The following is a 14390-nucleotide window of genomic DNA, read 5'->3' as shown; positions in this document are numbered from 1 at the left end:
GTAGTATTCAACACACTGGTTATTTTGTACAAATTCATTCATTTAATCAGTTATCGATGAACAAACTCGCATTGAATAATACCAAAATATGTTATTTTGTTTGGATGTATTTTTAAAAAGTACTCCTTGCTCTCAGTGTTCCGTGTTGGGAGTTAAAGTCTCCCATAACAAAAAATGTATACATTGAAACATTTATCACTTGCTTCCTTTGCCGAGTTGATTATGTAGCTTACAAGACAGGCGTGTATATTAAAGAACATCGTGAAATAAAATATTTTTTATATATCATGAAAATATTTCTAAGAAAATAATAGAGTCCGCAGAAACTTCCAAGTAATGATTAAACGGCGTGAAGAATTATACGGTTCCGCGTTTCCGCCGAGTTTGCAAAGAAAATCGGATGTTGTGCTGGTAACCCGTTATTTTCGTTTTTGTCTATATTTTTAATTCAGTTCTGTCCGTGCTAAAATAATGATAAAAAACAATATGTTATTAAATCGCACGTAATAACATATATACAGTTAATACAAACGATTTTATTACCATCGAGTTGGTCTGTGTTTTATAAGTTTAGTACGCCTATTATTTTTACATTTAACAGCCACACACATTTATGTGAAAAGTTCCAAGAGTCAGTCTTTGAACAAATTTGTTATGTGCCTACTGATAAATTATCTAACGTTTAGTGAGCATATTTATCTAGTAGATATTATATTATCAATTTATAACGATTTATATTTCTACGTATATGTTGTATAACATGACCTACACAACCGTTAACACTGAAATCCTAAATAACTCCAATGGTTGTATACCTATAGCGTTACATATTATATCTGTGTGGTTTCAAGTAATATGTGAAACGATGTGTCTAAACTCGTCTTATTAAGGAGTTTATACACAAAAATAAATAATATATGCAAGCCTGTGGCCCCACCGAGAGTGTTTATTAAAAAACGAACAATGAGGATGCCGTGCCAGTGCTTCTATTGATAATAAAACTTCACTTCAAATTAATCGCTCTAAAACCCGTCTTAGGATATGAAGTGACGGCAGCCGCTGTTGGTAAAGACAATCGGTATGAGGCATTATTTATTTCGTCGTGTCTTGTTGTTTTAGGTCATGCACAACATAATAATGTACTAATAGTAAGTGCTACGAACTCTGAATATTATTGCCATATCGAACAATTTACTAAACAGGCGACCGTTCATTCAGTAACAATGATCAACAATTTCTTCTTAATAAATAGTAATAAATAGTCGACAAATTGAAGTAACTAAATTTGTATTTTTACAATGATCTTGTTATAAAATTATATAAACGCCGTCATATTCTCATCGGTTAGTTACTTACTACACAGGCTGATTGATTTATCGTTGATCACTGATTTCTTCTAAATTAATAGTAATAATTTTTTTTTGTTCATTAAAGTAATATTTATTCTTAATCTTTATTTATAAGTAGTTAAATATTTTTATATCTACCCCTTAATAAGAGTACCAACTTAACATTTTAATCGGAATCATATATAATTGATAAGTTTTTTTTAATAGAGAATGATCTAATAATAAAAATAACTGGCCGGTAGTAAATTTTAGACTAGTATATTGGAAATGATTAGCACTTCTATATTTTGTCAGAAAGAGGAGTGCGGTTGAAAAATATTTATTGAAAAAAATAATATAACCCGCACCTCGCTTTCATTCTTCATTTAAAAAAATTAATAATTTCCGAAATACCGGTTTTAAAGTTGTTATGGACTAGTCATTTTCATAGTTGGATAATTTTGGAACATTTAATCTATTCAAATATCGATATTGTCATTAAAAAAAATAACGTTGACACCCTTATAAGGTATAAGGGATGAACCGTAAAAGTACTTAACAGTTGATTACTCGAAAATTAAATAATACTAAACAGAATAAAATAAAATAATTCAAAATTATTATTAGATTATAAAAATTATAACGATCAAAGACAAATAAATTGCCTCGTAGGAGTCATGATAGTTGATCTTACAACTTTTAGTGTCATCAAGATTTTTTTTTTATCTTCATAAAATTAAAACTATGAACTCGTATTATATACTATTTTTACTATGTTTCAACATTTATTATAAATTTATTTTTAAATATATTAATAGCCACAATACTATAATTTAAAAAATACATTTAAAGTTTTGAAATTATTTATTTAAGCTACATTGAAAAGAATTAGTATAAAGTAATAAAATTATGTGTACAATGAACAATAGTAAGATATAAATTATATATTACATTTTTATGTAAATCACATATAATGTTTGTATATTGATATTTAATTTGATTCGTACTATTATCAATTAATTTCCGTGGTATTATATCTGACATTAACCACTAATAAATGCAGTAAATTAACTTTATAAGTAGTAAAAAGTATTTGAAAAGTTACCCAGAGATAAATTATTTATACGAAATATCAATTTTATATTTAATTATACATTTTTAAAAAAAGTTTGTTTGAAATAGTACTTAATATATGAACTTAAAAACGACAAAAGTTTTATAAATAGAATCTCTAAAAGAGTTTTATCATATATGATTCCTCTAATTTAAATATAACTAGTAATACAGACAGTAAATAAAAGCAGAAAATCGTTATTCGTCAATTCATAATCAATTAATTAAGTGTTGTAAACTTCTAGTTGAAATGTCTAACAAATATTTTCCAATTTTCGCCTTATTTTTAATTTTTATGTGTTTGGTAAGAGCTTTACAACTCAATTTTAATCAGGTATATGTTTATTTATTTATGATATTGGATTAGGCTAACTTTTATTATGATGTGTTTAGATTTATAAAATATCCAAAATAAACGTATTAAAAAAATAATCAATTTCTTTTTTATTATTATACATTTGTTTGAATTAAAAATTTATTACACATTTTGGTTGGGTTTATATGAAGCTTCAATGTGTCACTAATATGTTGTTGATTTATATCATAATAAATTTATAATTACTGTTATTATTTTATATAAATAAATGGGACAAAGAATACGACCTGGAAATGGCTAGGGATAAAAATAGCAGTACCCACTACTCGACTCCATTCAATAATTTAAATTGTTAACTTTTGAAATACTGATCCAATAGTTGTTATCGACCAATCATTTTTCAATTAGATTATTTCCTATTTTATTAGTTAGTAATATATTGCTATTTAAAAAAATAAAGTTGACAACTCTATAAGTTTTTAAGGGATGTTACTAAAACAAAATTTATAGCTGATAAATAACTATTGATAAGTGACTTATAATCCAATTTTTTTCACACATTCATCTTTCTCGGTGCGTTAACACCATTGCTTACTAAGAAGCAAAGTTAATCATTAAACAGCTAAAATTTGTTAACAATTCTTTCGAAAAAGTTGTAAAATTAATAGACGGTTTTAATAATAGCATTACGAGAGGTATTATTATGAAATTTATTTTACCCAAAAAATTTGACTTACTTTTTTATATTGTTTCAAACAATCAATGATTATAGATTTAGATATCTTTTAAGTGACAAAATGCCCATGTCCCTAACAGTACCTATGAATTTGTAAATTGAATAGATTAATTAAAACGAAAATTAATATAACTACACACATTGATATTATTATTACAGTAAAAGAAAATTATGTCACATAACTTTATAACAAATGTATTTTTTGTATTATTAATCCAATTAATTATTTTTAATACTTTAAAAATATTTTTTTTAAAAAATTTAAATTTTTTGAGTTTAAAGGGCGGCTTGATAATCATGTCATATGAAATCTAATTTTGTAGATATTATATATAGATCCATAGAAAAATATTCCCTTACACCACTTCTTAAATTTAAAAAAAAAACTTTATATGTATATAAAGAGCTTCTTAATGTCCATAAAATGTATTTTATAGTAAATAAAATTTTAAAAATTGACTAGAATTTTTAATTTTAAAAAACGTATATAAATATTACAAAAGTAACACTATTATGTTTATTGTTCCCAGTGTTGCATAACATGCTGAATTTGATTATTGTTATTACGATATTAAAGTAGCAAATTAACTACTAAGAGTATTATACTAGGATCTGGATTAATGATCTATCATAAACTGTTTTAATTATGGTAGTTTAAATACTTATGATCGAAAAACAATTTGAATGCCAACAAAACAAGATGATTTAATTTAAAAAATATATTAATTACTAAATTTAGCTTCAGTAGTAACGTCTGTATTTAAAGAAATATACTGTTTTATTAATCACGTGAATAAAGTTTATTTTTTTGATTGCATACATATTCAAAAAAGGAGTGTTGACAAATTCTGTAAAGCGTATTTGATACGCAATAAAGACTAACAGAAATAAAATAACAATAAATCGATGTATCAAAAGTATTTTTCAAAAAATCAATAAAAACCAATCCCTTTTCATACAAGGTGCCGCCTAAGTATCTTTACCTTTAGGTACTCAGTATTACAAATTTAAAATAGTTATTACAATTCATTTTTTTGACAATTATACACGAGTTTATAAATTAATTTAATGTAAAATTTGTAGGACAAAATTAACAGATTTTTAAATATATTTACAATAGAAACCATTATCAGACCCTAGACAAATAATTTGTTAATTTTTTAAATAAATGTCATAAAAATAATACTTGGAAATTTATATATTTAATTGAACCACGTGTATGATTTGCAATATAAATTATTAATACACTTTTTACTATTTGTAGAAAGACAATGAAATATTTATAAAACTATTGAATGATATACCGACGTGGGAGTCAGAAAAAATCAATTTTTCAGAATATGAACTAGAACAATTATCGTTGTACAATACAAATGCCCTACTAAGTGATAAGTACAAAAAAAAACTTATCTCCTTAAGATGTATTTATGGTTATGCGATAAAACACATTTTATGGGATCTGCATTCTGTAGTTACAAGTTCTCAGGAAAAATTAAAACAAGTTAAATTTAGCAAAAAATCTGAATTGCTATTTTTAAATGGAGAATACGATATCGATATAAGCGAAGTGTTAAAAAAAGAAAAATTTGATTTAACGGATGAAAGCAGAGGAACGTTTACGAACGATATTAAAGAAATAACGGAACTTATGAGCCCTAATCAAATATACATAATAAATACAATGAAAGAATCAGAAGAAGACTATACATTTTTAAATTTAAATCATGAACATTTAAAAGTGTATGTAGATGCTATAGGTCGAATGATATCTGTAATGATAATGAGTCAAAGCACAGTGTCTAATTGGATGTGGATGATATATCTTTATCTCAATTCAATAGATAAAAATAAAATAAATCAGAAAAAAATCCAAAATTATTTTAGATATGCTGACAAAATGATAGACAAGTGTTCTAAGGACAATTATTTAGAAAACCTTAAGCTCAGCGATATTAAGGTATTTGATATCGATGAAAAATATAAAAATAAAAACGATATCTCATCGATTTCTCTACTTAAGAAATTAAAGTTGATATCGGAGAGTAAAAAAAATTTTTTGCAATTATTTAAATACGAAAATATGTTAGGAATATATGATGCATTTTGGACCAAAAAGGCAAATACCTTAAATATTCTGCCTGGTATCGAATCTTTTAACTGGAATTTTTTAAGAAGGGATTTAGATTATATAAACAAAAATTTTGAAACTATGTGGAATAATGTTCCATTTTCAATTGTGAATTACTATAAAATTATAAGCGATGCCATGAAAATTGTTCTATTATATTCGTGGTATCTAATAACCACTAAAAAAGCGAAGAAATCCCGAATAATTGATGTAATTAACTTCGATTGGGTTTTAGAATGTCCTTTAGAAGAAATTCAAAGTATAATTAAATTTTTTAACATTAACTATGAAAATTTATATTCGAACTTTACCAGTTTCTTCAATAGAAAAATTAAAGTTGAACAAAATGTAATAAATAAATTTAACGATCAAGTGTTATTAGAACTTCAAAAATTACTCAACACGTATAAAGCATTCGAAAATAATAAAAATCTAAAAGAACATTTACATGAAAAAATTAACGATTTGAATATTGACAAATGTTCAAATTTACTAATAGATTATTTTCATTATATAAAACAATTTGTCGAACCTTTAGACTTTAATGTAATTAAAGCATTTGAAATGAGTAATAATAAATACTGGATAAACTTTAATTAGGTTATCAGCGGACAATTTATTATTTAAAGTCGGTAAAATTTTAGCATTTTGCTGTCAAAACTCAAAGATAATTTGATTGCATAAAAACATTATAGTCTACATTTTTCAGTTGTTTGATAAAATCCAATAACGTTTGTAAAGGTTATAGAAATAAAGAAAATTATTTGTAAATATGTAATATAAAATTTGTTTTATTCAACTGTAGTCAAATTTTTTTAAATTAAATTCTACACATAGAAGTATATTTAAAAATATAAAATGATTTATCGTGTACGAAATGGTTAAAGAAAAAAATAAATGACCTACTACACATGAAATAATGGATTTGGTTTTTTTTTGTTTAGAGCATGTTAACAAAAATAGCACTGACATATTTAATGTTTATTTTTGAAAGGGCATATAATTAAGAATATTTTACAATACCCCCCTAAACTTTAAAATTTCAGCTTAATAATAAAATAGTTTATTAGAGAATATATTATCCTTATCCCTTCAATTACGCCTCTGATATGTATATATATAGTGATATGATTTTTAAAAAAAAATTAAAAAGAGTTAAAGATTTTTAAAATGCTTTGATTTTGATATTTTTAAAATTATTATATTTTTTTGAGATTACTGGAAACTTCAACTTTATTTGCTAATGAACTTTTTTAAATGCGCAACTTCGTGGTACCTATTTTTTAAATTTAATACAGTTAAAATTTAAATATTATACTTTGGTGTTTTAGCATATTGTTATGTAATATGATACTGTAGTTGATTTTATCATGACAGACCCAATAAAGTTAACAAATACACTAAAGATGCAATTGCATATCTATGAGGTTGGGAAAATGACATATTTCTTAGATAAAAAGTTATACAGCGACGATGTCATTTTTTCATTTAAAGAACAGAGAGCATCACTTAAAAATAATGTTTAGTTATGCTACTAAAAAGATGAAACCTCTATGTAAATTATATTAAGACTTTAGCCTAACGAGTGTCATTTGAACGTGTTTTTATTTTTGGATTGCACATAAAATAAATAAAATTACTTTTTCATCGTCTCCTTTCATATAAAATTCAAAATAATGAAAGTGGTTATTAAAGTTAAGACTTGTTTTTGTATTTCACTAATATTTTTTTTACTTGATGTGATCCAATGTTTTTATAACTGTATTAATTTATTTATGGTATAAGGAGTTAAAAACCTTCCTCGATATTCGGTATAATAAGCATGCAGTTGAAGCCAAAAATACTTCTTCCTAAGCTCTCAGTGGTTAGCTATAAAGACGAAGAGGAAGGAGGGTTTATAGCTTTTGTTTTATGGTCATCAGAGTGGCTTTTTCGGGACCTTGACCTCTGATTTTTCGGGGCTGTATCCAAAACCACTTGCAGGTTGGGTCGATCATTATACAAAAACCGGTTCCAGCGCGTAACATTATCCAGAAAAGTTATTTAACGTTGATGACCATCATCTACTCTCGTCTATCGATCCTTTTTAACAATGCTCATCTTCGGTAATCTCGTAATACCAAAAACGACCATGGTAATTTTTTGCAGGGTATTTTTAATGAGACGGATCGATATAACAATGTATAGTTTATTCACCTTGCCCGAATATATTACACACATGCCTCTTAAACTCTTTATGTTATATGGCAACGTATTATGGTTTATGACATAACGTTTTCGACTGGTTTGTATCATATTATTTTTAAAAAAACTCACCTAAAATTAGATACCGTTTAAAATAAGTAATAAGTAGAGCACAACCAGTCAAGTGATGTTATTTCGTTACTAAACAACCATTACTATTACAACTTATTATTACCAAAAGTTATATTTTCTCTCTCTCTTCCTATTGCATTCATTCTTATGCCATCTAAACTCTTTTTCAACGACCATGACTATAATACTGAACTAACGTAACCGACTAACGGTACACGCCCACATGTACTTTATTTTTTCTATAATATTATTATCACAAACACTGTTAGCAGCGATGTAGCGGAAAAGCAAGTGACCGGGTAACGGTAAATTTACCCCTACCCTCTTATTATTTATAACTAAGGCCCTCCCTCCTTTCGATTCATAACGCAGTAACTAACGGACTTGGCAATTATATCCCCCGTCCATCACCGGTACGGTGTGTCACCGAAGTCCAAGCACAAGCTGCACCTGATGTATTTATATTTTCCAAGTTGGGCGGGCGCAACCGGTTTCCCAGAGAGAGGGGAAGAGTCCAAATGACCTATATTAGTCGGTTTGTTATTTTTATTTATACATACATTTTTTTTTTTTATAGCAACCGATCTCCGAAGGACATACCGATGACCGCGTCCTCCGGACACATAACGGTATATAATCAATGATATTAGTGTGTGACTGTGACATCGAGCGTTTGTTATGGGAAGCGACCTGAGGGTAGTTTTTTCACGATAGGGGTCCGGTATTAATACTGAGATAGATTTGTAATAAAGTGTTTGTAAAACTACGACACCACTTAGTGAGATTCCTTGACCATTCTCAATTCTATTCAATGGTTTTATTTTAAACGGTATTAAGAAAAAATAATCACATAATAGATGAGCATTTGATTTTTCTCATATTTCATTTCTTTGTTCATTGTTGGTGTATAAAAAGATTTCTTACTTGATAGATTTATAAATAAAATACTATATAACAAATGACATATTATAAATTTATTTATCAGTTTTTTTTTTTTTTTTGAACTTTAACACACTAATGTACTCATTTACGTCTTAGTTGCGTTTACTATTATACAATATTATGATGTTCTCAATCACACACACTCTTCGTCTTGCGTCTTTGTCCCACACTGTTAACTATGAGCACTAATTATGCGGAATTCATGACGTATTAGTAATAAAAACTAAATATTGACCTTAAAATATTTTTTTGACACACGAATTCTATAGATAACAAAATATATAATCATTGAGCTATAAATATTATGCCAAAAATACAAATAACCCTCTCAACCAAATATCGTTATGAAAAATATTTTTATTTTATTATTTATCAGCCTAAGTAAAAAAAAAAATGCAACATTATTCCCTCGCAAACAAATGTTTGAGGTCGAAAAAGGTTCTTAATTAACTGAGCAATCCTCTGGTTATACGAATGATGGATGGCTTATGTGATTATGAATAGATTGTTCTAAAGAATTGACTCAATTTTTTACTGACAAATATAATTAATACAAGAGCCTTATTAGAAAAATGACTAGAACACATGATGTATTATAAAATTCAGATACCAGATTGCAATATAACCTATACGAGGAAAAAAACTGTTTAAATATTACAATAGAGTATAGCAATAGGAATACGGAAATAGCTAAAATATGAGTCAAAATTTGAATGCTGACTAATTACGAAACAATGTGCTAATTCATAACTATATCAAGTACACATTAACTGTACTGACTTTCGTGTAAACTACATTTAGTAATGTTGAACGCCTTTCGCCACGATTTTTTTATTTAAAATGCAGTTATTACTCAAAACCATTTACTACACTTGCATTCTACTACAAACCTTACTTGGAGGTTCTGCGCTACTAATAAATTACATAGCTAAGTTCTTTTTCAATAACTTTTTTTTGCTTTTCTTAAATGTATCAAGTTTTAGCTGCATGAATTTAGCTACTTTATACTTGAGGAGTTGCTGAGAGTTTCTTTGAACTTAATAAAATATTCAAATTATCATTTTATTCTTCCTTAATAGATGTTAAAATGTATTTACTTTAAACTTTGATAAAAAATAAACGAATAATCAAAAAAATTACTGAACCCTAGAATATAGACAATTTCGAAGGCCATTAACTCCAAAAAAAGTATTTTTACTGCTACACGAATGGTGGTAAAATTTATTGAAAATTTGTTTATAACAGTTATTTTAATTTGATAAATTAATTCAAGTTTTGACTACCACAGCGCTATAAATGATTTTTTTTCTTTCTAAGAAGATCGAAATCGATATCGGTAGTGTAATTACTTTTACTCAGTAAATTTAAAACCATTTTATTTTAAGTTAAATAATTTTTTTCCTTTAATAAATTATTAAATGAGAACTACTCAAGTTTAAAGTGAAATAAAAAGATAAATTAGCCATTGCCCTACCGGACATCTGATGTAAATTAAAGGTACATATAAAAAGACTAGTTTTATATTCTAACAGTTTTCTTGTTCTTGATCATCTCTTTTCTTTTACGAAGTAGAATAAATTTAAATGCTCAATATCCGCAAAAATATAATTATCTGCATTTATAAATTACTATATCTTTTTTTATCGTAACTTTGTAAAAAAGTATTAACATAAATATTGCAGAGATTTTGTTTTTATCGTTGAGAATGTCGCTATTGGTGATGTTGCTGCGATTTTTATATGTCTGCTTCATTATTGTATTGGCTGTAAATAAATGACTTATGTCGTGGGTATATGTTATTTCATCTTGCTGTATTATGCAAAATCTAACCTTTGATGGTCCGTAAAATATATTTCGTTTTAAATTTGGTCTCTTAAACAATACACACGAGGACAATGAACTCCGAAATGATTTTTCGCCCACAACATCTCTAAACATGAACAGCCTTGAATAGCAATGATCTCTATAAGAAACGCCTATTTTATTTTTTCAATTTAGAAGTGTGTTTTTATCTCATACGACGCATTTTTTGCCTGGCTTTTTTTTGGAGTTTTGTAAGTGTGAATTGGCGGTCTCATTGAAGTTTCCGTGAAACATTTTCCAATCTTTAGGGTGCGACCCGAAGTCCAGACGGTTATCGTGTAAACTACCTACCTGTCCGAGTGTGGTCATCAATGTAAAGTACACACAATGAGCGATTGGAACAAACTGTTTTCATTGATGAGTTGCAATGTTATTATTTTACTCTAAAATGTGCAAAATAGCGATTTTTATGAAATAGACAAATAAATACATCGCGTAGTCCTGAACCATTTCCGAGCCATATTGAAAAATAATACCGACAATGATCGGACCGGTGTATTAAACATTTTTTATAACACATGGTCCTCCACAATGAACAATCTGTATCACATTTATCTGTAACTTCAATTAAATAATATATATTATCGAGTGTTAACTAAGCCGAAACGTGTGTGTTTTGTATTGTTGTAGTTCACCTTTCGATTTTTTTATTCCTTTCGTCAGAGATCTACTCATTCGTTACACCATATTACATCAGTGTCCGGTCTTACCTCGTGTACGTACCTACTACGGACAATAAATTAAGTGTACAACAGCTACTCCAGGAGTTTCCAAAATTAATTAACTAAAATATATTTTTAATGTATTTAAATGGCGATGAAATATGATTATAAGTTTATAATATCACAAAACGTCAACAATTATTGTGTATCGAAACAATTTAAAATATAATTAGTTAAATAGCAATAGAAAATAATATTAAACCTATGTCAATTAAAGATGAAAAATGTCAGTATACATTTTTTCGCGAAAAATTAACTTGAAATTCACAATAAAACGTAATTAAAATCACCAATTAATTATAATTATTCGGCTGTGTCATATTACTTAAAGATAGAATTTTTAACCAAAATTATCCAGTCTAGAATTTTATCAAATGTTTCTGGAACAATTTTCAAGTAATTACGGACTAAAATCATTAATTAATTGAAATAATTATATTATATGGCGTTATTCATTACTATAACATACTATAACATACTATTCATTATTAATTAATTTGTAATAGAATACATGTGTCCAAAAAACAACCGTCTTTGAATTTCGATACCTGAGATTTTTAGAGATGTCAATGACATTTAATACCTAATAAAAAATATAAATGATTAAAATATTTAACATTGACCAAAATTGTATGTCTGAATTATAATTTAATGTTATTGAATAGTTAACGATTTTAAAACAGTATGTTTTTTTTGTATATTTATAATGGTAATATGAAGGCAATTGCCATGGTCGCGTGCTTTGCACGAAATGTAAATACTAATTATACAACTCCGAATTAGCGAGCGTTCAAGTTTCGAAGTAATATACATTATTTAATATCCTAATTAAAAAAAAAAAATAAGTAGATTAGTTTAAGTTGAAAAATAATAACTCTTAAGGAAAGATAATTGGCATAATATGTTATGATTTCAATATCGACTTATACCTCTTTTTCTACATGTACATTCATCTATTGTGCGTTGTCTCTATGATTATGTTGTTATTATTTTCTGTTGCCAATTTCCGTTTCAATTTTTTTTTTTATGTGTAAAACTGCTTTATTTTACAACCGTTTTTTATTGTCGACTTATTTTTTTACCAAATTATAATACCTATTGCCGAAATAACATCATATAGTCTCTGTATCGTACGCACAATAAATTAAGCACATTATTGGAATTTTTTATTTATTCGTATCATAAAATAACATCCATTAGTGTTTTTAAGAACCTATTATTATGTATTATAAAAAATAACAACGATGAACTTGAAAACAACAAATTCTGGAAGTATCAGAACTGGTACGTTCATCGCACAAATATTTGTGTAATCTAAATGTTTTTGCCAAAAATGTATTTGCGATAAATTAACGAAACCTTAAAATTCCGCTGTCCGCATTCTTTAGGCTTTCCTATAAAAAGAATAAATTTGGTAAAAATACGTGATTGACACAGTCGATTAATTTATGTTGTAAAACTCTAACAAAATTTTTTGATCGTCAGTATTTTCAACGCGCATGAAAAAAATTGTCGAAAAAAACGATCGGATTTAATAGTTGTGGAGGTACACCATTATGTAGAAGAAAAATCGAGTAAAAAAATTGTGATGAATAATAGTAGTAAGTGCGGTAATCGTCGGCTTAGGGTTTGTTGAACTCGTCGTCTAATGGACTTGGCCTATCTTCGAACTTGGTCACTGTAGTGTGTTTAGGTCGTCTACCTTTGGTCCAAATTTCATGTTCTTCCGATGAATTATTCACAATCCGATTATTCGCACTGACGAGTTCCCAGTCCGTTCGGAGGTTCGACTTCTTTAACGTAATATATACGTATATATATTTGTATCTATTCGCTATACCGCCGCACAACTGGGACACCGGGTACATTACATCCAAATTAGTATCGGGTGTTTGCGGGGTGGGGAAGGGGTCAACGAATTACAACGGGAATATGTCTCCTTATTTCCCATCGGACGGTTTGCGCTATTATCTCAAGTAAACATATGCTTTTATTACTCATTAGCGTCCGCGTAATCGTGGCCACAATAAAAAATATTCGTGCACACATGACTTCTCGGCGTGTGTAATAGAGTGACAAACGATGACCGAGGAAATCCGAGATTCGCCGGAACAACGCCAAGTTGTCTCGATAATTTACAATTGAGTCGAACACGTTATGATCCCGCAGCACCGTGAGCCGCTCGACAAAACCCTAGAGCGTCTAAGTGTTTTCATTTTTTTGTTTTCGACCATTTGCCTGAACCGAGAAACGGCAAAAAATTATTGACGGCATACAATTTTTTTCTCTCGTGTCGCACCATAATCTTTTCCCCGCCAAAGCCGCATTTTTCAGTACATGCATGCGCAAGTATTGTTTTTTTTTTCCACCCCCGGTGAATATTTATGTCATACCGAAATATCAGTCTTATGTAACTTCCTGGTTGCCGTATTTATATTTACCGTCATCGAAAAAAAAAAAAAACAATGTACACACCGACACGTATGCACTGAAAACACATAGATAGATACATAGAAGGGAAGATGCAGCATGTCAGCCCACGGGCAAATGGCCGCCCGACCTGTCCATGTACCGTTACACTCGTCGTACCTTTGGATAAGTTATGTGCATCTGGCCTCCGTCCGTGGTTTTTGTGTGCCCATTGTATTTGCCGACCGTGTGCACTATATATTCTTCCTTGAACCCTTCGAGCACGTTTTTATATCGACCGATTTATCGATTCTCGGCGCTCCATCTCCGCCGCCGTTTTTTTTTATGACCACTACCGAAATATCTCTTCCTTGGTACGTAGCGGAAGACCGTAGTCGGGTTAATCCGCCTGTGAACGGTATTTGACTACTGCGAACATCGTTTTCAAAATGCTGGACGCTGTTATGCGTTAACATGTACATCGATCGCAGTCACTTGTAACATAATAATTACAATG

At 28.4% G+C, this 14390-nt stretch overlaps 1 protein-coding gene across 1 annotated transcript; it reads left to right on the top strand.

Annotated features, from left to right (window-relative positions):
• The first annotated feature begins 2600 nt into the window (after nucleotides 1-2600).
• On the top strand, nucleotides 2601-6421 carry LOC126903222 (uncharacterized). Its single transcript, XM_050681295.1, has 2 exons — nucleotides 2601-2775; nucleotides 4758-6421. Exons 1-2 carry the CDS (start codon nucleotides 2692-2694, stop codon nucleotides 6219-6221), a joined length of 1548 nt encoding a protein of 515 aa, XP_050537252.1. The 5' UTR covers nucleotides 2601-2691; the 3' UTR covers nucleotides 6222-6421.
• The last annotated feature ends 7969 nt before the right edge of the window (nucleotides 6422-14390 follow it).

The sequence above is a fragment of the Daktulosphaira vitifoliae genome, unplaced genomic scaffold (genome assembly GCF_025091365.1).
Source record: "Daktulosphaira vitifoliae isolate Bord-2020 unplaced genomic scaffold, ASM2509136v1 Scaffold_3, whole genome shotgun sequence".
Classification (NCBI taxonomy): domain Eukaryota; kingdom Metazoa; phylum Arthropoda; class Insecta; order Hemiptera; family Phylloxeridae; genus Daktulosphaira; species Daktulosphaira vitifoliae.
This window is presented reverse-complemented; position numbering and strand designations above follow the sequence as displayed.